At 45.9% G+C, this 27,802-nt stretch overlaps 1 protein-coding gene and 1 pseudogene across 2 annotated transcripts in view; both read left to right on the forward strand.

Moving 5' to 3' along the window:
- GLB1L2 (galactosidase beta 1 like 2) overlaps positions 1-11,541 on the forward strand; it is a 1,021,913-nt gene extending 1,010,372 nt beyond the window's left edge. For both annotated transcript variants that reach the window (XM_085647243.1, XM_085647244.1), the window contains exon 19: positions 10,741-11,541. In XM_085647243.1, the coding sequence (XP_085503369.1) occupies positions 10,741-10,827 (87 nt within the window). In that variant the 3' untranslated portion in view covers positions 10,828-11,541. The remainder of the gene's footprint in view (positions 1-10,740) is intronic.
- On the forward strand, positions 7,985-8,103 carry LOC146856806 (5S ribosomal RNA; annotated as a pseudogene).
- Positions 11,542-27,802: the final 16,261 nt, after the last annotated feature.

Genomic DNA, 27,802 nt, shown 5'->3' on the forward strand with positions numbered 1-27,802 from the left:
CTGCCCACTGCAGTAAATCGAGTAAAGAAATCAGACACACTCATCTTTCTTCTGTCGACAAGCTGACAATTTATCCCAGTCCACTTTTCTTGGGGGAATAAGAGAATGCATGTATGTAATGATGCGGCCAGGCAAAGCAAGTATCTCTGCCCAAGGCTTATCACCTGGCTTTCTTTCCTGGTCCAATGCCTTAATTTGATCCCAAGTTGACCACCCAGCTCTGGAACATGATCTTGAGTATGGACTTGCTTCCAAATATCAACCGGAACAAGAAGACCAAAAAACATTTCAATATCAGCAAGAGTGATTACCGTCGAAGAAGCAGCCTCAGTCAACTCCTTATAATAAGCGGTAGGATACTTTCTAGGATCAGGCAAATGGGTTTTAAGGGAAAAAACCTCACTCCTTTTCCTTTTCCATGGAGTATAAACCCATTGTTCTTGAAATCGGGCTGCTACTGCCGCTCGAGTCACATTACCTCGTCCATCCGTTAACTCTGGAATCTCGGGGTGATAGATAGGATGAACCTCTCTTATCGGAAACTGGGATACCAACTTCGGGCTCTTCTCATGCAGTCTGCCCCTGTAAGCTATGATTGTCGTAACATTAGCAAAGACTTGCTCTGGCCCCAATTCACTAATATACACTCGGTCTCTAATGTCATATAAAATTTGAGGCACCTCGCTCCAAAGTACTGTTGCCAAAGACCAATCAAAGTAGCTGACACATGTTTATGGGCATGCTGTTGTATAAAAGGCTCAAAATTTCTCATAGTCGCCCAATCATCCTCTACACTTTAAATAGGATTATGGGCCCACTGCACAGCCTGATTAGCTATTGCTTGTTTCTCGTCATCTCCCACATCAGACCTCACTAACGGTCCCATACGCTCCTTAAACTTTGTTCAATCCCTATCCTCAAATCCACACACCGGCGTTCCACTTCTCACTAATGTCAGAGGATGAAAAACCACAGTGGGTGAGGCAACAGTAGTAACAGGCACTACCGTCGCTGGTGGTTGTGTCCCTGGGGAAAGAGTTGGCGAAAGGGATGCCGAAGCAATAGGTGCAGCAGGAGTTCTAACAGTCACAGTTGCCACAGACGTCAAAGAAACAAAAGAAAGAGGGGAAGGAGGAGGAGCCAAAGCCACAAATAGCATGACCCAAACCACTTATCTGACCTATTTCATTTTAACATTGGCAATTGCTCAAAAACGATATTTACCCGATAAACAAAGTCTTATCACATATAATTTTTCTTATGATTTTATTATTTATTCAAACACTCATGCTTTTTCTTTTTTTGCATATAATTATAATCTTTTTCTTGTGCTCATATAATCATAAAAAACATTTACAAATATTCACAAATTCATCTATTTTTTTGTGCTATTAGACATTGTTAGAAATGGGATTTCTGGCTGGTTAAGGCGTGCGCCAAAGCCAGGCAGAAACCACCACTCTAGTCAGGGCAAGGAAATTACACTCCAAAGATAACCCCTGCTCACCCCCTTGGTAGCTTGGCACGAGCAGTCAGGCTTATCCCGGAGGCAATGTGTGAAGCATTTGCACACGCACCCAGCAACAACATTCCAGGCCCACCACAAAAGAAACTCTACACAAGGTTATATATACAAATAGCCTTTGTATTATCATAACACATTAGAATAGTTAGCACATATTATACAGGGTGCCACCTGGCACTAGGTCATATTTACAAGGGATTATTTACACCTGACAGGGCCAACTGGACCACTGTCAGTACCATCACAAAGTGAACTTAGTAAATGTAGAACTTATCATAGACAGAGAACACAACCAGTAACTTGCCTCCGTAACAAGGCCAGGGGGAGAAAGCTACCTTGAAGCTGGTGAAGAATCCAGGCCACTAGCCTTCCCCAGAGCAGTGTTAGAATAACAATTATGCTTTTATATTGTTTTTACGTAAGTTAGCATTCGCGGTGCCATTTTGTGTACCGGCGCCATTTTGTTTTGTGATCAAAACCAATTCTCCACCATTTCCGAGAAACAATTATGCTCCAAAAAGAAGTGAACAATCTTATGCAGATAGACGGAGGTATTTTTTAGACTTCTTCCCTCCTTACTGTTTCTCTCCCTGACGCTGGGACAAGGAGTGCTCCTAAATTAATCTACTATGCTTTATCGATCTTTTGTTATCCTGATGTGTTTGCTTAGCTCATGCTAAAAGGAGGGTCTGTTAGAATAAAAATCATGCTTTCCTATTGTTACGTAAGTTAGCATTCGCGGCGCCAATTTGTGTACCGGCGCCATTTTGTATAATGATCAAAACTAATTCTCCACCATTTCTGAGAAACAACCTTTTCTTGGTTATGTTTCTCCGGTGCGGAGTTCTGCCACACCAATGAATGCCCTGTTCTTATTAACGCATAACTTTCCTCTAGATGTAAGCCCTCTCCTACTTGTCTTGTGGCGGGCACAGGCAAGAATGACCTTGACTGATGGATAATGTGTGCCCGGCTTCAGAACTGAAACGTACTCCTTTGTAATTTACTGTCCCGCTGCGTCTCTATGGAAAATTCCATGGTGGGCGTGTCTTCATTGATTCTGAGATGTACATAATGTATTGTTATGCTTGCTGAATTCAGACTCTCTCTGCAGCACTCTTAGCGACTGGGCAGACAGTGCTCCGCTCTGAGCAAACTTTGAATAAACTGTTATTGGTTTGTATTCTCTACTGTTTGACCGGAGAAACATAACTTAAGCCCCACGTCAGCGTTGCGCCGGCTACTTCCGTTTCTGTCTGGCGGCCCCGCCCACAACCAGACGGGCCGCAGACGGCGGCGGCGATCTCGGGGGCAATGAGGGGTAGGCTCCCTCAGTACGTAACAAGCAAAAATAGCAAGCGGGGTGGGCACCCGCTCAACCTAGTACCAGCAAATTCGCGGGGTGGGCACCCGCGCAATTTAAGATAAAAATAAGCGGGGTGGGCACCCGCAAGTCGAAGTCAAAGGCACCAGTAGGCGGGGTGGGCACCCGCAGAATTAGAGAAACGCGGGGTGGGCACACGCAGTAAATATAAAAATAAGCGGGGTGGGCACCCACTAGGCCGGCATCATGGGGGAATCCCTACGCTGGGGATTCCCTCTCTCGCTCTTCGTGCAGCGCCGTGCTGCGAGGCCCCCATGCACTCCCGGGGCGCTTGGCAGGCTGTAACAAGCCTTAGTAAAGGAAAAGCCACCAAAAAGGTCCAAGAAGTCCTGGGCATCAAAAGATGGAGCAAAGCAGCTCCCAGCAAGGGAAAGTCCTCCAGGCATTCAGGGGCAGGGTAGGGCCCAGGGAGGCAAGCCTTCCCCTGAGCCCCAGCAGCAGCACGCCCCTGGTAGATTCAAGTCCACCAATAAGAACATTTTCATGGGGTCACAGCCCCTTCTTTTATACTACATTTTCCTTTGTCTCAAAGTGCAGGCAATGGGAGAACCAGATACAACTGGTTCAGGAGCACTTTGTTTTGCTCAGCTCCCCTCTCTAATCACAGGATAGGCCAGGGACATCAGACGCACCACAGGAGGTGGAGCCAGCATTGTGAAGGGAAGGCCCAGCCCCATTCAGGTCCCAGGTGCAACTCCTTCCTCCCATCTACATGCATATCTCTCCATTCACCACCGGGCAGACTCATCCTGGCTCCTGGAATTCCCCAGCCCTCTCAGCTCCTGTCAATCACAAGCCAGACAGGCAATTCACATCACACAGCAGACAGACATGCCAACTTCTAGAAGTGGCACTTCTCCACCAGTCACAATAATTCTGCGCACACCATTGCACAGCATTTATTCTCACGAGTTTGCACATACCAAACTCGCCCCTGCACTCCTCTCACATCCGGAACCACCATGGACACACATATCCCCCATGCATTCCTATGGGAGGGCAGGCCAGTCTCACTAAATGTAACACAGAGCGCACGCACTTTATACTGGGACACAGTGCTAAAGTGTCTATAGGCCTAAAACTACTAACACTACATAGGGAAAAAGGGCAGGATAAATGCAAAAAGTTTAGGGGTGAACCTGCCAGAAGGGCCAGGTCCAACAGACATTAAAAAACAAATAATAAAATCATAAGAAAAAGTATATGTGATAAGACTTTGTTTATGGGGAAATGTAGTTTTTGAGCAATTGCCAATGTTAACATGAAATAGATCAGATAAGAGGTTTGTTTCATGCTATTTGTTATTTCCCCCTCCTCTTGGACGTAAAAGTAAACAGGGGGCACCTTTTCTCCGTATACTGGAGCCACAGCCATTGACGTGACAGCAGTGGACACAGGGACAGTAAACGCAACTGTGACGGGTGGCTGTGAGGGCAATGGAACAGTAGGATATATTCTCTGCGGGGCAGATAGGGGCAGGGGTCGGGCATCCAACAATTCTTCCACAAAGGTGTCATCTTCGTCCTGAGCCACATATGATTTATCAATCTGTAATCGAAACCTTCTATCCTCACATTCAATACCCTTCTCCTGCTTATCCCCGTCATATGCTACGGCCTTCTGAGTTAACATCTGCATTCTCCGTGTCCGGGCCTCTTTCTCTGCTTTCATTCATCTCTGCTCAGCTGCTTTTTGCCACGTTCTCAGGGAATCAAACATAGACTGTCTACTTCTGTTCCTAAACAACTGTTCTTGTAAATACTCAATCTTCTGTTTGTTGAAAGTGCCTGTCAACAGCCACTGCAATTCTGCATTGTCCCTTATATATTTTTGCCATAATGTACTAAACATAATAGGGCCAAGACCATGCTTCACATACATATCAAAATTCAGAGTGTCTTCTGGAGGTGCCGGCTAACTTTCGTCCAATCAGTAGAGCAACAATGACAACACAAAGCAAATATTTTACTAAAGCTAGGCATTTTCAAAAGAGAACAGACTCACTAATCTATGCCCAGCAAAACAATTGCACTTATTTTCGTCCCAAAGATGATCTTTAGACCATACCAAATACAAACCAAAATGGTACCATAGCCACAAAGAACAAAAACAAACTCACCTGATGTATGCAGGTCAAAACAAATCTATTCTCCACTGCCGACTCTTCAGACCCAACGGTCAAATCCAAGGGTTTCGCCGTTCACGACTCCAGTCGGGATGACCACTGGACAATGCACCGACAGGCCAGACAGACGGGGCAGCTGCGGGCATCAGAAAATCTTCATGCAGGGATCCCCGATCCGACTCGACAATAGCCCTGACCTCCCCCCTTGTCTGCGGAAGGGAAAAAGCCACTCACTTGAAGGAGTCCCTGTTCGGTTGCCAACTGAAGGAAGCGGCCCGATTCGGGTCACTCACGACCACCACTCTGCATTCTACGAAATGAAGAGTCGGTCAGACAGTAGAGAATACAAACCAATAACAGTTTATTCAAAGTTTGCTCAGAGCGGAGCCCTGTCTGCCCAGTCGCTAAGAGTGCTGCAGAGAGAGTCTGAATTCAGCAAGCATAACAATACATTATGTACATCTCAGAATCAATGAAAACACGCCCACCATGGAATTTTCCATAGAGACGCAGCGGGACAGTAAATTACAAAGGAGTACGTTTCAGTTCTGAAGCCGGGCACACATTATCCATCAGTCAAGGTCATTCTTGCCTGTGCCCGCCACAAGACAAGTAGGAGAGGGCTTACATCTAGAGGAAAGTTATGCGTTAATAAGAACAGGGCATTCATTGGTGTGGCAGAACTCCGCACCGGAGAAACATAACCAAGAAAAGGTTGTTTCTCAGAAATGGTGGAGAATTAGTTTTGATCATTATACAAAATGGCGCCGGTACACAAATTGGCTCCGCGAATGCTAACTTACGTAACAATAGGAAAGCATGATTTTTATTCTAACAGACCCTCCTTTTAGCATGAGCTAAGCAAACACATCAGGATAACAAAAGATCGATAAAGCATAGTAGATTAATTTAGGAGCACTCCTTGTCTCAGCGTCAGGGAGAGAAACAGTAAGGAGGGAAGAAGTCTAAAAAATACCTCCGTCTATCTGCATAAGATTGTTCACTTCTTTTTGGAGCATAATTGTTTCTCGGAAATGGTGGAGAATTGGTTTTGATCACAAAACAAAATGGCGCCGGTACACAAAATGGCGCCGCGAATGCTAACTTACGTTAAAACAATATAAAAGCATAATTGTTATTCTAACACTGCTCTGGGGAAGGCTAGTGGCCTGGAGTATTCACCAGCTTCAAGGTAGCTTTCTCCCCCTGGCCTTGTTACGGAGGCAAGTTCCTCCTTTGCAGATACGATAAGGAAAGTGGCTACAATTTTAAACTTCTCACTTCCTACGGTGCACAGGTCAACAGACTCTTTGATTAAGTTCCTTTTTCAGGAACAGGCTAGGGAAGAACCTGTTCATCCGTTTGTAGAGGCCCATTTTGATATTTTATTGGGTACTTGGGCCAGGCCTCAGTGGACCAAGATATTGCACGTAGACACCTACCTACACCTGGAGATCCAGTTTTTCTTCATAGACACCCTTCTACCTGTAACTTGGCGACTCAGGTTGCAACTTCTTCACGGGATGTAGATTCTGTTCCTTAAACTCCAGTGGGATAGGAGTCTAGGAGTCGTGATGCATGTGGTAAACACTTCTTCTCTTCGGCAAGCTCAGCCTTGAGATCCATAAATACATCTTGAGTGCTAGGGCGATATTCACATGCTTTATGGGATTCGCAACAGATGGTGTTATCATCTCTTCCGGATAACCTCCGCTTTGAGATTGGTGATTTGATTAAAGATGGTCAGCAGGCTGCTAGGCTTACCATAAGGTGTGGTATGGACACGACAGACTCTGTGGGTCGAGCGATGACATCAGCAGTGGCATAAAGGCGTCTAGCTTGGTTGGCAACTTTGGGTTTCTCAGAGGCTGTCCGGTTGACTTGCCATTTGATGGTGCCCACCTTTTAGGAGTCAAGCTTAACCAGCGTGAAGACGCTAGAGTGACTGACAGAGGTCTTCAGAATCATAGCTTTTCGTTGATTGTTACTGGGTAATTTGTCTTTATACTTGAGATGCACTATTTCTTTATAAGCAAGTAAGCTTTGTTAGGGCATTTTACATGTCCATTGTTGGTTTGACCACTTGGTGTCCTGCGAGAGCAGATGTTTTGTTCTCAGTATCATTTTTTTGTTCCTTGTTAAGGATTGGTTTAGATAACCGAGGGAGCTTTCCCTTTGTCCCTTGGCCTCTGAGGATCAGCTTTGTGCTCAAGAGGTTATTGTCTCCTTGTAGGGAAGACTTTCTGATGCACGCTTCTTTGAAACAGTTCAGTATGACAAAATGCGCATGGTTTTGACCTTTTGTTGTCTCTCATAGGGACATGTTGGTATGTCAGGGGTAAGTCTGGTTTATAGGGACGCTGAGGTCTTTACTCATTTATCAGCGTAGTGTGTCCTCACTACTCTTGTGGTGTGCATATTTATTATGGCGCTGATGGATTCAGGGCCTATGCTTTGTATTTTTTTGAATACACGTTCTTGGGGTTCCTTCTTCCTGGAAGTCTTTTTGGAATATGTGTTTTTTGGTGCAGGTTGTTTCTCTTTCTGAGCCAACTGCATATCTACATTTTTATTATATGTGCTTCACTTTTTGGAAAATTGTACGAGTAAACTTAAGTGTTTATGGTGTATTCTTTGGAAGACATGAGTTAGTGGCCTTCTCCTCTGTGGGAGACGATAGTTAATTCATTTGTTAATTTCTAGGACATGATTGGGAGAACTCTGTATCTTAAGCTGTGTGATATGTAGCGTCAGAAACAATCCAATGGAGACTTCTAGCTAAAGTTTCCTTACCTGTTTTCGGTCATACTGTTTATGGTTGGAGTTTTTAGGCTTCATAGGAAGCGTTCTTATTATCCTCCCACAATGCTTTTTGCATCTGTCTAAAGGTTATATATTACCTGTTTTTTTGAGTATGTATCTATTTCCTCTGTGCTTTAAAAGTGCTTGTACCTATTGCCATACCACCCTGAAAGCACCTGATCTCTTCTGATCTCAGAAGTTAAGCAGCGTTGGGCCTGGTTAGTACATGTATGGGAGACCGCTTGGGAATACCAGGTGCTATAGGCTTTTCATCTTCAGAAATCATGGATGTTACTTCTTATGGGGGACTTGTGATCAAATTGTGTTTTGTATCACAATTGTTGTTGCATGCGCTTGTTGCTAACAAGGATTCATTTTATATAATATTTCCTTTTAATGTTTCATCTTTTCTTTATTTACTGTTTTGATACTGCACTAATAGGTGCGTTCCCTTTTCTTCTTTCGCTTGCCTTGGCATTTTGAGTGTGTCCACGGCTCGGAGTCATGTTCAGATTTTCGGATCATGACACTGAAGGCCATGCAAGTGCAGGCTTTGTAGATACCTGCCGTCCTGCAGTAAATGCGGTCCAGTGATGCTCTGGGTGTTGTCAGAACACTCTGAGAATATTGTGACACAATTTTATATGTATTATTTCTATGTCCAGGTGATACACGTTTTGTGGCAAAACCTTTTTACAGCTGGCATTATTGATGATATTAAATTCAAACCTATCAGTGCCATTTTAGTCTCTTTTCAGTGCATAATGTAACCTTCAAGTGGTCATTTTGTTCAAACAAAATGCTCTATACCATGGAGGTAGTATCCATTCATCTTGGTATAATGGAATGAGTTCTACTTTTGGATTTTATCAGAACAGTTCTTTCTCTGATATTTCTTTGTTTTTGTGAAGAATGCGGATTACATGACTTTTGTCTTGCACTCGCCCCTTTTGGCCAACAAGTTCTCTTTCCCTTTGGGGATAGAGGATAATGTCTGTTAACTGACAGGTGGTTCTTTATGGGTTTTTCCCCCTTTCCCTTCAAGGGCCGATTCTCTCGGGCCTGTAGGGTTGTTTTTTTATTTATATGTTCTGTGACAGTGATCTTGGATTCTATTAAGAGCCAAGTTCTTGTTCTGCTGTTCCTACGAACATTTGGTCGGTTGTGAGTTGTGATCAGCTGGTTCTCTTTGAGAACTTTTCTTGGATTAGTTTGCAGACCCTCCTACAGTGGGGTATAGCTATGGTATTTAATTCAAAATGTAAGGAATCTGCAGCTAGATGTTTCTATCAGATGTAAAGGTTATTTACCTTTGGTAACGTAATATCTGGTACAGACACAGTCTAGCCACAGATTCTTAACTCCCTACCCATACTCCCCACTCTGTGAATGACCTATGAATGAAGGGTTATACCCTTTTTCAGTACTGGTTTTATATACCGGTGATCTCTGTCTCAACTTATGTTGGGACTCAACAAACCTCTTAGCCTGGCTACATAGATTTTGTTGAGAAATTGCCATAACGTCCATTTCCAAATGTGGGTGGCTGGTAGTGTGGGGGGTGTTTTCTCTTTCACAATGGATTGCACACCAGTGGGCAGTATTGATTTATTTGTTCTTTCTTTGAAAGTCTTTGTTTGGTATCATCATACCTTGTATTGGCATTATCAATATGTCATGTAATGGTGCGATTCATTAAACAGCTTGATTTTGTTTTTATAGGTTTTGTTTGCTGTTAGCTTGCTACTCATTACCATTGATGAATGGTCTGTAGAGTGTAAGGTTTTCTTCCTTTACATGATGGTAATTCACCAGGGTACAGGGTTTTACGTAACCCTGTGCTTTGTTGATTCTTTTAGGGTTTTCTTCAAAATCCATGTCTGGTATCAACATTCCATTTGATGTTTCTTCTTTATTAATGTTTGAAAGATTTTTGATGTTTTTGGCACATTGTTTTCGCAACCAGTTTCTATAGTGGCTCCGCGTGGAAGGTTTCACAGAAGAAACTGATGGCTGCATGCCAGAGGGGACTTATATGGCTCCACTGACGGCATGCCCAGAGTCCACAGGAATCAATGTCATCACAGAGCTGACTACGCTGTCCCCCGTCACACAGAGGTACTGCTGAAACATTTCTGGATCCAGACTGGCACCTGGGGAGAATTGAAAAGTGAATGAATCTGAGTCTAGACTATGTCTCTACCAGATATTATGTCACCGAATGTAAGTAACTTTTACTTCAAGGTCAATGGAAATCCCAGAAGGTAGACAGCCCTGGTTATGTGGCATCACTCATATTCTCTAAGTCAGTGGACACGTGGACACGCCGAGCTTCAAACTAGTATTGCACCTTTCATACTACACCTTCCCTCCAATGCTGCCTTTTGCAAAGTCTCTGGTTTTGATACCATCTTTGAAACGGATGCCTATTTTAATGGCACTGTGCTTGAGTCTTTATGCCTAAAATGTGTTTGTGTCTTTTACGATTGTTTTTCAACTGAAATAGCAGTTTGCTTAAAAACAATTGAAATATCAATCATAATTAGTTTGTAGGAGGAGAATGAGATAGAGATCCGTGAATCCAGTGGACTTTTTTTGTAATAATTGTACAGTTTTCTGTTTGACGATGTTAACCATCCTGAGTAGGTGTGGTTTGAATACGTTTCAACATCTGGCTCCTTGACTCAATGGCGCTGTTGCAGTAAATGAGTAAATGAATAACGTGATGGAATATCCATGAGGCACATGGATGACCATGTGCTGCTGTCTTGATGACTTTTTTTAAAGGGGATAAATTGAGTTTTCTCTTTTTATCATGGCCTCCAAAATACCTGGCTTGATTACCGTGTAAGAAAGTGTCGGATTTGTTTCTATATACTGACTGTCATTTGTTTTCCCTTCCAGATTATAGTTTTTGAAGAGTTTGAAGGGAGTAGAACCCTGCATAGTGTGGACATGCCCTCGCTGGGGAGGCCGCTTTACGTGCAGTGACTAAATCGTGAGAAGTATCCCAATTGCACAATGAAAAGCGGCACCTTGGTGTCTGCAAGGCTCGAGTGCAGTACCAGCAAACTCTACGAGAGACAAGTTAAGGGTCTGACATTCCCATGATGGAGGGTTCGTACTGGTCCATGAGGAGAATGAAGCCCTTCATCAGGACACGTACAGAGCCCATGTTCAAATGTCATTACTGGATATACAGGTCAAGGAGGCTTGCAGGTTTCAGCATTGTAAAAAGGGACCTTGAAAAACCTGCTTGCTTTTCCTGAGCCAGAGGTGCCTACACCAGTTGTGTATGTTTTGGGGTTTGAAGGAGAATATTTTTATAAAGCTGCTTGGCAACATTGAGACTATTTTTGGTCTGCACACAAACGTCTTGTTTGAATGTTTATTCTGTTTAAATCTGCGTTGTAAAATGTTTTGGAATGTTTCATCATCATCATATAAGCCCCTGATAATTTTGGTATTTATGTGTGCACTCCTTTGTGCCTAGTGTAACTGTGCACAACGTGGGGTACTGCACACTATTACGATTTCGATTGTTAGTTTGTATATGAGCTCTGACTTTATTTTGTACTCATTGAAGTTAATATTTCTATTTACGTCCATTCTCTCGTGTCTTTATTTCAAATTCAGCAAATCACTCCTGCACAAATCTGGGGCACATTTTACAGTCTTTCTCCTTCATTAAAAGTTTCAAACCATTTGTATTTTCTGTCAGGTAAATGTTCACTAAAAGGTTGCATCACACTCCACACCAGTACTGCCTGTTTCAGTTACACTCTCCCTTCAGGGTTTCACCCGAGCAAGTTCATGAAAACGAGCGCTGACTTTTACCCGTGTAAAAAAACACATATCGAGAGAACCATTTGTTCAATTAGGTGATTTTAAGACACATATGTCTAGTCCACAGGCCAGTTTCTCTGGTTCGAACTCATCTAATGTAATTAACAATTGGGACCCAATGTATATGTTGGAAGTGAGCATACTCCATCGTCAAAAGCAACGGAGTAGGCGTACAGCCAATATAATGATCCGCCTGCCAAATTTAGAAGTGGACAGATCATAGTTCCGCCACGGCCGAGTACTCCGTCTTTGGTGGAGCCAAACGTCTCCGACAGCTCTACTTAGTAAGGGCGGTCGGAAAATTGGCTGTAAGCGTCCGCCCAATTTTGATTTGCGGATATATAGCCTTTTTTGGTGCCAGTCACCGCCAGTATAACCCTGGCAGTAAGGGACAGTATAAAACAAAAAATTACCCCCTCGCTGGGAGATGACTCTCTTGTAGGGGGGGTGCATTGTTCTTTTATTTTCAAAAAGAAAAACCCACTTTGGTGTTTTGTTTTTTAAATTAAAAAATCTTTGGAAACTTCACACCACGGCGCCGTCATTTTTTGCGGATCCGTACGGCAAAGTTAAAAATGCATTCACAGGAACTGCCTTGATGACGGTTCCTGTGAATGCTAGAAATTTCCATGTGGCCGGTATCCATTTCAAAATTTGGCGGAGGAACTGCCTGACCTGCAAATTATAAATCGGGCCCTTATTTAATTAAATGCCACCTGAATAAAGTATTTTGAATTGAATTGAAAAATGCCACCTGATGTGTACGAAAAGAAGAAGACAAGTGTAAGAAATTAGCATGTAAAATAAATCCGAAATTACCATCTCATGGGCTTTTTTAAAAGTGCATTCACTAAATATACAGCTCATAAAAATATGATTTCTTGAATGGATTAAATTTAAACATTATAAAAAATACCGAAAGGCTGCCTCATCTCGTTGTTCAATCCACAGGTTGCAGACTTTGAAATGTAATAATTAATTTGGCTATCTTTCAGCAGAGTAATAATTCCTTGTCCCCTTGAGGAATAGCATTTGAAAAAGCTACTGCTACTAATTTTATAAGAGCCACATGTCCATTCTGTTCTTATTGTACTTGTTCATCTAGAGCAGTGCTTCCCAATTTTTTAGATCTAGGACCCAATTTGTGAACAATAAGCTTTTGCGACCCACTTAGCTTTAAAGGACATAATGCTGGGGCAATTTTTGAATGTAACTAAAGCATCACGTGGAACCGCATTGTAATTTACTTGCAGCACATTTTCTACGGAAATGACCACTACATTTGCGCATTGTAATTAACAGGCAGCACATTTTCCATGGAAATGACCACTACATTTGCGCATTGTAATTAACAGGCAGCACATTTTCCATGGAAATGACCACTACTTTTGCACAGACGTACAGTTTTACTGATCAAACTGCATAGCATACAACTGATAATGTGCTACAATCAGGTTTGTGAAAATATTTATCATTTGTGCATCAGCAATGTCCGGAATAATTATGATTCTGTTAAAATCTCTGTTTCCACCATACTTCAGAATTATAAATGAAATGTGCTTCTTTTTTCTTTCCTAACTTCTGAATGCATACAGTTCACTTACAGGTATATACGTTTTGTTGTGTGTTGCAAAGAGCAACGTCCTACAGTCCTCCCTTTCACACTTCCTGTACCCTAGCAAGATTGTCACATAATTCACTTTAAAAATCCCTTAATTTTGCAGTCAGAGAAAGAATATTAAACACCAATCCTCATTTTGAAAGAGTAAGATGGCAATTTGTCAGAAGACATAACATGACATTTGACCTCTGTCTTTGAAGCATAACAAATATGACAAGATAGCACTGCATTTAAAAGCTTCTTCATTTATTGCTCGGACTTTTCCGAATCACCAGAAATCGTTTCGCGGACCCGGTTATGCCCGATCGCTCAAAGTGTTCATCTGTTGCCACCTTCAGCTGTGGAAGCTCCTGCAGCTTGAAACACAAATACATGATCACAAAGGCAAAAACGCTTGTCAAGTAGTTGATAAACATTTTGAAGTGGATTTTTGATTTTAAAAAAAAAATGATGTTCAAATGTAAAATACTTACAACGGCTACAGGTAGAAAATCCACTTGGAAGTGGTGGTAAGCAAATAATATTTTAATTAACGTTCTTATATATTTATGATCTTTCTTATCAGCCAGTCGTTTGTGCTATAATTACTTATCAATCTGACTACATTATGAGTATTCTTCTCATCAGTTAGAAGATCATTGTTATGTTCTAAATTAATATTGTCAGAAAGGAGAGATTGTATCTCTCTGTGATTTGATCTGCTTCAGTCCTGAAACTCATGCTGCAGGTTCCACATAGGTTTTACTATTAATTATAGGGACCGGATGGCAGGAATGAGTTGGTAATACCGCATTGGCAGTGGTGTCTTTCCTATAAAATGTAGTTGTCAATTTATTCTCTTGTATTGTCAAAAAACATTAAGGAAGACGATCGTATTTTGGCTCCGATTTATTGGATTTTTATTTTTTACAAGAGAATTTGTCTTGATTTTTTGAAGAAGAGAGAATAGTACAGACCCCCCCCTCCCCGTTCAATGAAATGTGCATGTACAAACAGTAGTGATATTAAACCCGATCTTTACGTTTTCTCCCCTCTCCTTTTCAGGAACAATCCAAAGGAACCGTTTATTAACAGTGACACAAATAGGACTAATTATATGGTTGAGCATTTTTTCCAGTACAATAGGGCTAATGTTTATCTCAGTCTAGGGGAGCAGAAAGTCAGAACAGATTCAATGATCTCGGCCATGGTGGCAAAGCCCTTTGAATTGGTATATTGAAGTTCTCAATTAGAAGAAGCCTTATGTGTAAGATAACATACAAAGAATGAATGGACATATACATTAAGTGCTTAATTCACTTTCCCAGGGTGTTAAGAACATTGGAATAAGCATATTATGAGCTTCTTAACTATATTTTTTTCGGTATGAATATGTAAGTACACTACATAAAGGATCTACAAACATACCGAGTCCTGAAACATGTTATCATTATTTATGTAAGAACTTTGAGAGGTTCAAACTTCATGTAATGCAGGCCCAACAGCAATAAAATTGTGCAGTGGGATTGTCTGACATGCTTTAAGTGATAGTGACCTCTAGCTGCAGATTACTTACGTTAGAAAATCCCCAGGCATCAGACTGGATCCGGAGGATTTTAGAACAGTACCCCTGTGCGCCAGGCGTTGTTCCCCTCTGTGGCGTCCATGCTGAAAGTGAGGTATGTGGTACCTATATAGGTGCCACTTCGGCACACTGACCTCAGTTCTTTCCTTTCTGCACCAGATAGCGCTGATCGGGGCTGAGCTACCCCTCAGTTGTTTTTTGACTGGTCTTTTTTGACTTTTTGTCGACTCTTTTAGAGTTTTTTATCTCCTGGTGTGTGGATGTCGCCAAAGAAACCGGCTGGTTTTAAATCACGTGAGGCCCTGCATAGGCAAATGTCAGTGACAGTCCCTCACTTGGTATGTTTGTGGTTCCTGGAGCCGGATATGACTCCAAGGCGTGGGAGGACTGCCATGCCATGCACCACAAGGCGTTGGAGCAATTGCTCAAGCTCCTCACCACCCGATGTTGGTCGACTTTGTGACGATTGAGGTCTTTTTCACATGGGAGGTCCTAAGAACGGTCGCAGAGCACCTCCCGATGTTCATCATCACATTGAAAGTTATCGAGGAAGTCAGGTAAGTCTCACAAACACAAGAAGTTGAAGAAGTCCAAACGCTCTTAAACTTCAGCGTCCGTCGAAGTCATCCAACGAGACGAGGGACCGTCGGCACTCCAGGCCCTGCATGTTGGCAGGGCCTGATCTCCGGTCTGCTACTCGCTTCCCAAAGCTTTCCAGAGTAAACAACCCCCCCCCACCCCCAACTAAAGGAATTTTATGAGGACATGTGCCTCATCTCTGGGTGGAACCAGGGTGAAGCTGCAGGCGAGACCGAGACCTTCTTTGGAGCCTGCTCCTGTGCCGAAGCCCCCGGCGCAGTATACGGTGCTGTCCCCATTGTTATTACAGACTCAACATGGAGTCGAATTGGCGTCGCTCAATGCTGCGTCCAGCGCTGACCAAGGACATTCTTCCTGGAGTGGAGCCAGTGCCTCATCTGATGGATAGGCCTGCTGAGGGAGACGGTTGTGATGGGTCTTTGGACTCTTATCAAAATGAACCAGTTGAGGAACAGAACAAATAGTATGAGGGAACTGGGTGAGGCCAGTAGATTGGACACCTCACCTGACACTGGCCTGGTTTTCCCTCCTACTGTGGCTACAGAGGAAGGAGCTTCGTTTTCAATGGTGGTGTGAAGGGCAGCTGAGGTCCTTGATCTTAACCAACCTTCAGTAGATGTCTTGATGGAGGTGCTTCAGCCGGGAGTCACCACCTCAAAACCCTTCCTTCCATTCAATAAAGCCCTTATAGACGTCCTACTTGGGCCCTGGTCACAAGGGCTCCTGTGAATAAGACAATTGCCGTCCGCCATCTCCCCGCTCCTGGGGATCCCACTTTCTTCACCTAGCACTCCATCCCAGAGAACTTGGTGGTCCAATACTCCTCATCCCTTATCCATTGTGGCGCGTTCCCTAGCACTCCACCAGATAGGAAATCCAAGAGGCTGGACACTTTTGGTAAGAGAATGGCACTGAAGTTCTTAAACACCACGTGCCTTTTGGGCCATTATTCCCATACACTATGGGATTCGGTTGTGCAAACGCTTCATGTGGTCCCAGGGTAGGAGTCCCGGGCTGCACTCTCTCAGGCTGTTGCCGAAGAGAGAGAGATACGGCCAAGATCACCATCAGCTGTAAACTTGACACAGCCAACTTGCTGGGTGGTGCGATTTCATGGTCAGTGGCTTTGGGCGCCATGCCTAACTGAGAACATCTGGCTTTTCAGGGGATGCCCAAGCTTTCCTCATGGACATGCCTTTTGATGGCTCTCGCCTTTTTGGAGAGAAGGCAAATTCAGTGCTAGAACGCTTCAAGGACAGCAGGGCTGCGGACAGGTCCATGGGCTTATCTATGGCCCCTCGCCAACCCCAATTCGCCTTTCACCCCTTTCGTCTCCAATAGTGACCATCCCTCCCAGCCATCATGGCCAGCAGGCTTCCCAGACTTTTCATGGCAGAGGGCGCGAGTCCCAGAGACCAAGTGACACAGGCGGCCAGTAGTCGGGTCAGTCTGTCTTCCCCTTCCCGGCAGCCACTCCCTCCAAGTCTCTTCGGTCCAACCTCAGACCCTCATTGGCATCCAATGGGAGGGAGGATATGCCATCACCTCCCCCACTGGTGGTTAGTCACATCAGACCTTTGGGTACTCCAGATAGTCCAATGGGGCTACTCCCTCCCCTTTGTGACAACCCCACCGCCTATGCCACCGACTTACGATCAGGTGAATAAAAGAAAAAGCCTTTCCTTGCTCCGTCAAGTAGTGCAGGCTATCTTGGTCATGGGACCCACAGAGAGGGTGCCTGCATCAGAGGTAGGCCGTTGATGTTATTCCCTCTACTTTCTGTAGCCGAAGAAGGATGGAGGACTTTGTCATATCCTGGATATGGACCTTCTCTAACTTTTCTTGTAAAAAAGAGAAGTTCAAAATGCTCACACTCGCACAAGTGTTGTCTGCCCTAGACCCTGGAGAGTGACTGGAAGTGTTGAACTTGCAGGATGCTTATTTTTAACATCTCCGTCATGCTGGCCCACTGACACTATCTGCATTTCTCAGTTTGCTGTGCTACCTTTCGGCCTTACCAGTGCCCCATGTGTGTTCACCAAGGGGTTGCAGCTCATTTGCAAAGGTCAGGGATATCTGAAAGAGACAACTAGTTAAAGACTCCTTACCTTAGAATTACCCCCATGCGTCAGACTGGATCCGAAGAATTTTTAGGTAGCAGTACCCCTGCTTGTCAGTAGGTGGTGTCAGTTGAATCCGCGTTCGGCGTCGTGGTTGCTGGGATGATGTTGTGGTGTCTACTTAGACGCCGCCCCTGCGCGCTGACGTCAGTTCTTTCTTTTTCCGCGCCAGCCAGTGCAGAACCAGAGAGAGCTTGTCCCGTAGTCTTTTTTTGACTAAACTTTTTTTTACTTTTGTTGACGTCTTTTTTGAGTCTTAGACTACTGGTAGCACGAGGGATGTCCCATCGTTGGACCGGCTTCAAGCCTTATGACTCCTGTCACAAATTGATGTCCTTCATGGATCCGCACCTCATGTGCCTCTGGTGCCTGGAGCGCGACCACGACCCGAAGTTGTGCTGTGACTGCTGGGCCATGAATCTGAAGTCTTTGCGGGAGCGTTCCCAAAAGCTCTTGGAGGCCCGGCAGACCGCTCCGCATCGCTCCAGGTCGAGAGGAAGGTCTCGTGACTGGTCGCGGAGCCACCACTACTAGTCATCGAAGTCTTCACACTCCTCGGGTACGTCGAAGCACAAGAATAAGGCGTAGAAGCATTGTCTCTCTTCGCCTTCTCCCCGTCTGTCGTCCGACCCGACGCGGGACCGGAGTGTCGCCGCTCTCCAGCTCGGACTTCGGAGCATGCTTCTGGGATGGCTCCACGCTTCCCTCCCCTTCCCGTAGCCGGAGCGTCCCCTGCCCAGCTTCGAGCCTTTCACAAAGTGCTTCATAGCATCATTGGGCAGCCCAACTCCACTGGCGTGCCTTCGGGCCCTGCGAACTTGGCTGGGGGCCCTGGGCCTTCGATTCCGGCAGCTTCGGCTCCGGCACCAGAGTGCCCCCAAGGATCCAGGCCTGGATCCGAATCGGCACTGGTCGACCGCACGGTACCTTTCCCGGTGCCAATTCCAGTGACGATGCCCGACGTCGCTTGTGCCCCCAACCGGTGTTGACACCAGCCTCACCCTGACTTGGACACGGTGCCGGAACAACGTCGCTCGACGTCTGTACCAGCGCCGGAGGATACTTTAGTACTGCTGTTCATACCTGGCGTTCCATACCGCCCTGAGTGGCAACCAGAGGAGGGTGAGGAGGACTGAAGGGGTCTGTAGACCCTTTAGCTGACCAGCTTGAAGAGCCGGACTGGCAAGAGGAACTGGGTGATGCCAGTGGTTTGGATACCTCCCCAGACCTTAGTATGCTCTCCCCTCCTACCGTGGCTACAGAGGAAGGAGCTTTGTACGCAGTGGTGTTGTGTAGGACGGCTGAAGCCTTGGACCTGGAGCTTCCTAAGATGGCAGTCATGGCCTAACATCCTGAAAGGGTACTTCAACTGGCAGCAGCCTCTTTGGAGCCCCTGCTACCTTTTAATGAAGCCCTCACCAACGTCCATCTGGGCACTTGGTCCCAGCCCAGCACATGGGCTCCTGTGGACAGGATGATTGCCCGACGTCACCGCCCGGCCCGGGCGACCTACTTTTTCTCTCCCAACACCCTACCCCTGAGAGCTTGGTGGACAAGGCTCGTCTTCTAAGGGCATATTCCCTACTGCTCCCCCAGAAGCTGGACCACCTTGGGAAAAAGATGTTTTCTTCCACCCGCTTAGCGTTGCGGTCATTGAACACCGCATGCCTCCTGGGCTGTTATACCCATACAGTGTGGGATACGGTTGCACAAGTGCTGCCACAGTGCAGGTTGCGCAAGTGCTGCCACAGTGCCGCGAGGAGGCCCGGGCCGTTCTCACCCGCGCAGGGGCAAAAGGTCGAGACGCAGGTAGAACAGTTTCCAGGTCAGTAGACTTGAGGTGCTACGCCTCGTTGAGGACGACTGATTTTTCTGGGGATGCTCAATCCACCCTTCTGGACATGCCCTTTGATGACTGTCACCTGTTCGGTGACAAGGCGGGCTTAGCACTTGAGTGCTTCAAGGATTCTAGGGCTATGGCCAGATCCTTGGGCCTCGCGGCAACCTCTCGCCCCACGCAGTCCGCCGTTTGCCCCTTTCGTGGCTATGGAAGGGGTGCCCCACCAAGTTCCACCCAATCTTGCCACAGGGCCGCACAAGCTACCCAGCCTCTGCGTGGCTGCGGATGTGGGACCCAGTGACACGGGTCTGGGGGCCAGTGGGCGGACCAGTCCACCCTTACCCCCCTTCAGCAGCCTCCAAACCCTCCTAGACCGAACTTTCGGGGCCACCAGAGGCCCTCCCCTACCGGCAGTCGGGTTTTACAGGTAGTCTGAAGGGGCTACTCCCTCCCTTTCAAGACTACCCCTCATTCCATGCCACCAGCACTCCTTCGCATGTCGGGGGATCATTTGGCCCTTCTCCACCAGGAAGTTGCAGCCCTCTGTCCCTGTGCCAGAAGTAGGTTGTGGCTGTTACTCCCACTATTTTCTAGCACCCAAGAAGGACAAAGGCCTGCCTCCTATCTTAGACCTCAGGGCCCTTAACCGCTTCCTCTCGAAGGAAAAGTTCAAAATGCTCACGTTGGCTCAGGTCCTGTCTGCCCTCGATCCCGGAGACTGGATGGTAGCGTTGGACTTGCAGGACGCCTGTTTCCACATTCCTACCCTGCCAGCCCATAGGTGTTACCTACGGTTCACGGTAGGCCACAAGCATTTTCAGTTACCGTGCTTCCCTTTGGCCTTACCCATTCCCCTCAGGTGTTCACCATAGTGATGGCGTTGGTCGCATTTCATCTGCGCAGGGGTTACAGTCTTCCCCTATCTCGTTGACTGTCTGTTTAAGGTGGGATCGCCCCAGGCTGTCGTGTCCCACCTCCAGACTACGGCGGACCTCATCCACTCACTGGGGTTCACTATCCACATGCCGAAGTAACATCTGATTCCCTCTCAGAAGCTCCTTTTCATAGGAACAGTTCTGGATACAGCGCAGTTTTGGGCGTATCCTCCCGAGCAGCGAATCTGGGATATTCGGGCTATGATACCGATGTTTCAGCCTCTATCCCGGATTTCAGTGAGAAAGACCCTGAGACTGCTGGGCCTCATGGCTTCCTGCATGCTGCTGTTGGATCATGCCAGGTGGCATATGCAGAGTCTGCAGTGGGACCTGAAGTTCCAGTGGGCGCAGCATCAGGGGAATCTTTCCAATGTCCAGATCTCGGAGGGGACTGCATGTCAATTGCAGTGGTGGCTCACGAACTAGGATTGGGTCAGCGACAAATCCCTCTGCCTTTCCCAGCCAGAATTTACAGTAGTGACGGATGCGTCACCCTTGGGATGCGGCGGCCACCTGGGAAAGGCGGGGATCAGGGGTTTCTGGCCTCCGGCTGAGTCCGGTCTCCACATCAACCCTGCGATCCGTCTTGCACTGAAGGCATTCCTTCCTTCTATCAATGGAAGAGTAGTACAGGTATTCACAGACAATAACACCGCCATGTGGTACTGCAACAAACAGGGCGGGTGGGGTCATGGACCCTATGTCAAGAGGCTCTTCGGCTTTGGACATGGTTGGAACATCAGGGCATATCCCTGGTGGTTCAACACCTGTCAGGTTTTTGGAACCCCAGTGCGGATGAACTCAGCCGCCAGTGCATGATGGATCACGAATGGTGTCTTCCCTCGGAGGTGGTGCAAGGTCTCTTTCCGCAGTGGGGAGAACCTTGGATAGATCTGTTTGCCACCGAAGAGAACGCGCAATGTCAGCAGTTCTGCACGTTGGAGTTTCCAAGGCGGCACTCGCTCGGTGACACTTTTCGCTGCAAGTGGAATTGCGACCTCCTCTACGCCTTTCCGTCTGTAAAACTTCTGCCCAGCATGCTGAAGGAGATCAAGCGCGACCCAGCCCAATTCATTCTTGTGGCTCCAGACTGGGCACGAAGAGTCAGGTACCTCTCTTGCTTCGCCCTCAGTCAGATAACACAGAATACCTACCACACGGTGGCTCAAACAAGACGAAGTAATACATATAACACAACACCACCTAGAAAGGGGTTTCACTTTATAAAATGAAACATATCAAAGACTTTCTAGAATAAGGCTTGGGGTTTTACTATATGCAATGCTCTCTAACAGAAAGGCTTTCCCAGATGTCAAATGAACAACATTCAAATGTGTATATATACATATATATATATATATAGATGTGAACTTCATCAATAAAGAAAAGCCGAATGAAATAATCCCCTGGGAGTGCAGTGTGGTTGTTGTTGAAGCTGACTTTAACCTTATGCTGAATATATATATATATATATATATATATATATATATATATATATATATATATATATATATATATATACATATACATACACACATATAAACGCGAGAATAAGCAAGTTATACTTGACGTCCTGCAAGAAATCAGAAAGATATATACACTAAATACATCAAATGATTACTTTTGATGTGCACTCTGACTCACTCACACATCACAAAAAAAACACCTCAGATGATTATAGCCACTGGCCACGCATCACAATGGCAACAATCAGAAACAAATCACCTCACCCGATCGTTCACTGGACGTCCTTGCCAACTCAAGCTGGAGGAGCCCGTTGACAGCCAGGCAGGGACTTGCGATCAGGACTCAAATCCCAAATTCCTTTTATGACGCACCTCTGCCCCACAAATGATCTCCCACTGGCCGCCAAGATCCACCGAATATAATACCTTTTATTCAACCTAAGGTGAAGGTTCTAGAAATCTCGCCCCCTTTCTTCTGTTACCAAAAACTGAGCTAACCGTACTGGTCTGTGTCAAGGTCAAGACAGAAGCTGGCCAGGCCCCTGTATTTTGAGTCAGAGACAGAGCTGTACATTCCACACATTTCTCTGGTAACAACAATCTCTGCTCTGAAAGGCACCAAGCACACTTCCCACACATTATCTCAGTGAAGCTTACAAAAGCCTCTGAGGGTACATCAACAATCTCCTCTCCAAAAACAAAGCAACCTTGAACGTTAATAACCCAAAAGAATTAGCACTCTGGGGGCCTGCCTGTGCGTGCAAAACTCTAGTAAGATAGTCAGGACTCAAGATGACATGAGGGCATGTCAAAGCCAAAAGTAAGAACTTCATAATTTCATCCCAATGTACAACGCAATGCACATTTGTGCATCACTGCCTATAGCATCACATACTTCATCTCTCAATGTACAACATAATGCACATTTGAGCACCACTGCCCATAACTGCACTTCGAAACCAAGAAGTACATTCCACACCTCTCTCTCTCTCTCATGCTTTCAAATGCACATCCCACACATTCTATTCGTGGCAAGGTGTTCTACTCTGTGACAGCTCCTACTTTAGGACTGCAAGATTACACGAAAGGAAAAAGGCATATGCAGGACGTACATTCAGGCTCGGATAAAATAACTCACCAAAAGTCAATTAAAAGGATGCTAGTCAAAGGTCAGCACGTGGTGTCAAACCATAAGAGTGCCTCTAGCACTACAGTACCCGAGTTCTTAAGCATGGCCATCGATCTTCTGATCAGACTGCCTCTGGAGGGTCTTCTGGTGCAGCAGCAGGGGACGGTCCTCCACCCGAACCTGTCCAGCCTCCACCTCCTTGCATAGAGATTGAGTGGCGACAGTTGACAGCTTTTGACGTTCCTCCCAAAGTCTGTAACGTCATCTTGGCAGCGAGTAGTCTCGCCACAAAAACGGTATACGCCTGTAGATGGAAAAAATGTGTGGCATGGTGCAAAGCAAAGGCTGTGAATCCCTTTCTGCCCCTCATTCGGAGCTTCTTATCTTCATTCTGTCTTTGGCCCAGCATGGCGCTAATCTGGGCATTCTAAAAGGCTACCTTTCGGCCATCTCTGCCTTTCTGCGCCTTCCTGATCAGCCCCCTCTTTTCAAGTCTCCGATTATAAATAGATTTCTAAAGGGCATTACTCATCTCTTTCCTCCTTCTCCTTTCATAATGCCCCAGTGGGACTTGAATCATGTTCTTACTTTCCTTATGTGTGCTTCCTTTGAGCCACTACATAATTGTCCTCTTCGTCATCTTACCTTGAAGACTGCTTTCCTGCTTGCCATCACAGGGTGAGTGAGCTTCAGGCTCTTTCCTACAAGCCTCCTTTTCTTGGAGTTCATCCAGACAAAGTGGTCCTTCGCACTAGGCCCTCTTTCCTGCCCAAACTGGTTACTTCTTTCCACATAGGTCAGACCATCACATTGCCCACCATCTTCCCACCTTTGCACCCTTCCAAAGAGGAGGAGCGGCTCCACCGTCTGGACCCAAAACCTGCGCTGTCCTTCCACCTTGATCGCACTAAACATTTCTGGGTCGATGATCAACTCTTCGTGGGTTATGTGGGCGCTAAGAAGGGTCGGGCCATGAAAAACGTACCATCTCTTACTGGGTTGTCCTGTGCATCAAAATCTGCTATTCTCTGGTGAAAAATGAACCTCAAGTAGGACTATACGCCCACTCTACCCGGGTGATGGCTGCCTGTACTGCTTTTGGGACGTGGAGTTCCATTGATTGACATCTGTCAGGCAGCCATGTGGGCATCCCTGCACACGATCACAAAACAATACTGCCTGGATAGCCAAGTCCGGTGGACAGCTTTTTCGGCCATCTCTTCTCCAGGACTTTCTGGTGTGAACTTAGTTCGCAGACCCAACTCCGGGGTTGGCATTGTTGGGATATCTATTCTAAGGTAAGGAATCTATAACTAATGGTCTCTTTCAGATGAACAATTTACTTACCTTCGGTAACGATGTATCTGTCTTGCATGGCTCTGCAGTTTTGGCATAGAAAGTCGAGTCAGAACTGACATCACCGCGCAGGGGCGATGTCTAAGTAGACACCGCGACATCATCCCGGCGACCACGACGCAGACGATGGACGCGGAGTTTACCGATGCGCAGGGGTACTGCTACAGAAAAATTATGCGGCTCCAGTCTGACTCCTGGGGGTAATTCTAAGGTAAGGAATCTGTAACTAATGTATGTCTCTTACAGATACATTGTTACCGAAGGTAAGTAACTTGTTCTTCAGTCCCCTACCTTAATGCCTGCCTGTTAAAGAGGGAATCTCCCCAGGCAGTTGTCATCCATCTTCAGACTACGGCAAACCTCCTGTACTTGCTGGGACTCACTTATAAATATGCTGAAGTCGCACCTGACTCCCTCCCTGATGCTCCCTGTCTTCGGAGATGTTCTGGACACGTGGCAGTTTCAGGCCTATCCTCCCGAGCCAGGAGTTCATGATATTCGGGCTATGATACCGATGTTTCCGCCTCTCTCCTGGATTTCGGTGAGACTGACTCTGAGTCTGTTGGGTCTCATGGCCTACCGCATCCTGTATGTGACACATACCCGCTGGGATATGCGGCTCCGCAGTAGGACCTGAAGGCCCAGTTGGTGCAGCATCAGAGGAATCTCTCTGACATGGTCCAGGTCCCTTAGGGAACTGAAAACGACATGCAGTGGTGGCTAACAAACCATGATTGGTTCAGTGGCAGTACCCTCTCCCTTCCCCAACCAGATCGAACAGTAGTGACGTGTGTCACGCCCAGGCTGGAACAGCCACCTGGTTGCTATTGGAGACTAAAAAGGTCTGGTTTGCAGCAGTCCGGGCTCCACAGCAACCTGTTGGAGCTTTGGGTCATTTGCTTGGATTAAAAGTATTTCTTCCTTCAACCAAGGGAAGGCTGGTGCAGGTTTTCACAGACATCACCACCTCCATGTGGTACTGCAGCAAACTTGGCGGAGTGGGGTCGCAGACCCTATGTCAGGAGGCCCAACGCCTCTGGACATGACTGGAACCTGCGTGAATATCCTTGGTGGTTCAACACCTGGTGGGCTCTGAACGCCAGAGCGGACAAACTCACCTGAAAATGCCTAGCAGATCACAAGGGCATCTCCATCTGGAGGTGGTGCAAGGGCTCTGTCAGTAGTATGGAGCGCCTTGGATATATCTGTTTGCCACTGCCGAGAATGTGCAATGTCAGCAATTTTGCGAGCTGGAGTTTCAAAGGTGAATTGCTCAGAGATACTTTTCATCTAATGTGGAGCTCCAGCCTTCTGTACGCCTTTCTGCTAATACCACTTCTGTCCAGAGATCTCAAAAAGATCAGGATCAACCCGGCCCAAGTCATTCTTGTGGCTCTGGATTGGGCACAGAGAGTCTGGTATCCTGAGCTGTTGAGCATGACCATCGGTCATCCAGTCAGGCTGCCTCTTTGGGAGGATCTTCTGTCACAGCAACATGGCTGGGTTCTGCACCTAAACCTGCGCACTCTCCACCTCCATGCATGGAGAGTGAACAGTGACAGTTGACAGCTGTCAACCTTTCACCCGATGTATGTGATGTTATTCTGGCAGCCAGGTGTCTCGCTACCAGGTATACGCCTAGCATTGGGACAATTTTGTGTCTTGGTGTGCTTCCCACAACGTCAAACCCCTTTCTGCACCTTTACCCACATTTTTTTGTTTGTCCTATCTTTGGCCCAGTAGGGTTCTGCTATGGGTACTATCAAAGGGTATCATCTGGAATCTCTGCATTCCTGTGGTTGTTGGTCCAACCTTCTCTTTTCAAATCCCCTATTGGAGCCAGGTTCCTTAAAGGTCTGCAGCACATGTTTCCCCTCACGCCAGGCCCGGAGTGTCTGTAAGTAACAGGTCCTCTCTGTGCACTCTCCCTACACCGCCTTTTACCTGGACAAACTGGTAATCTGGGCATGTGCATCCTTCCTTCAGAAGGTTATCACTCCCTTCTATGTAGGCCAGAGCATTACCCTGCCTACCTTCTTTGCTCCGCCTCATCCCTCCAAATAGGAGGAGAGGCACCACCATCTTGATCAAAAAGAGCGTTGTTGTTCTTTTTTGATCATGCACAGGAGCTCTGGGTGGATGATCAACTCTTATTTGGCTATGTCAGAGCAAAATAATGGAAGGTGTGCAGAAGCAGACCATCTTGCGATGGATCGTCCAGTTCAAAAACATCAGCATCGCACTGGCCAAGAAACAGCCCCAATGGCTTGCGGGCGCACTCTATCAGAGCCAAGGCTGCGACCACTCCGTTAGTGTGCAGCATTCCTCTCCTGGACATCTCTCAGGTGGCAGGGTGGGCATCACTGCATACATTCACAAAACATTACTGCCTGGAAGTCAGGTCCATCGTGACAGGCACTTTGCTTGTTCGATCCTGCAGGACTTTCTGATCTAATCGGGCTCACAGATTCACGTCTGGGGAGATTTTGCTTGGGTATCTATTCTAAGGTAAGGAATCTGCAGCTAGAAGTCTCTATCAGATGAACAAGTTACTTACCTTTGGTAACACCTAGGCTGTGGGGTTTTAGGTTTAAACCTATAATAACTGATAAAACCTCACTGAAAGAGAAATATCCCTCAACAGTGAAAACATTTAAACACTGAAAAAAAACCTGCACAACCACAAACTAAATGCCATGCAAAGAAAAGAAAAAAAGAGGGAAAGAATAATTTTTTTCTTCCTGGAGGGGCCAATACAATGTAACTTTGTTATACAAGCTAGCAGTAAGAAAGACATTATTCTGCCTGAGGTTTGTTGTTTAGGGATGCCACTAAAATATTGTTTCTTCCTTTTGCTTTTTTCGGTTTTGTGGTCTTTGGTCTTAAGATGCAGGGTGTAGAAGCATGTTTTAGGTCTCGTTTAATTATTTTATAAACTGTAGAGAATCAGGAAATATCAAAATCATATTTGATATTTTGTCTGCTTTTGATTCTTTCACTGATAGGTAAAATGGCTGGTTTCGTAAGAATCTTTCCTAATATGTGTCATTACATTTACCCACAGAGAATGGATAAATACCCTTTTACATCAGCCCACAGTTTCTAGTGGGTCAGTATTGATAGTAGGTGAATTGCCAACACCTCAGGCTATAAACATTCAATGCAAGGTATAGTGACAAGTATATGTATAAAGAGCACTATCACCAAGCATCTGTGATAGTGGTGAAAACATGACACCAGACTTTTGGAAAACATGGAATGCAGTGTCACTTGGAATGCTCTGCAGAAAAGGTTCTTTCCAAGTTCAACAAAGATTGGAGTGATATTGTTTGTATTTGCAGTGATTCAGCTACGTATATGAAAACGTTGTGTGATCACCTGTCAAAATTGATACCCAAGCTGAAGTGATTCCCTGTAGGAGATCCTTGCCAATTGTTAGAAGGTATGCTGAAAGCATCATTACAATCTTCAGAGTTAATGAGGAACGCT

This window comes from Triturus cristatus, chromosome 3_2 (assembly GCF_964204655.1).
Source record: "Triturus cristatus chromosome 3_2, aTriCri1.1, whole genome shotgun sequence".
Taxonomy (NCBI): domain Eukaryota; kingdom Metazoa; phylum Chordata; class Amphibia; order Caudata; family Salamandridae; genus Triturus; species Triturus cristatus.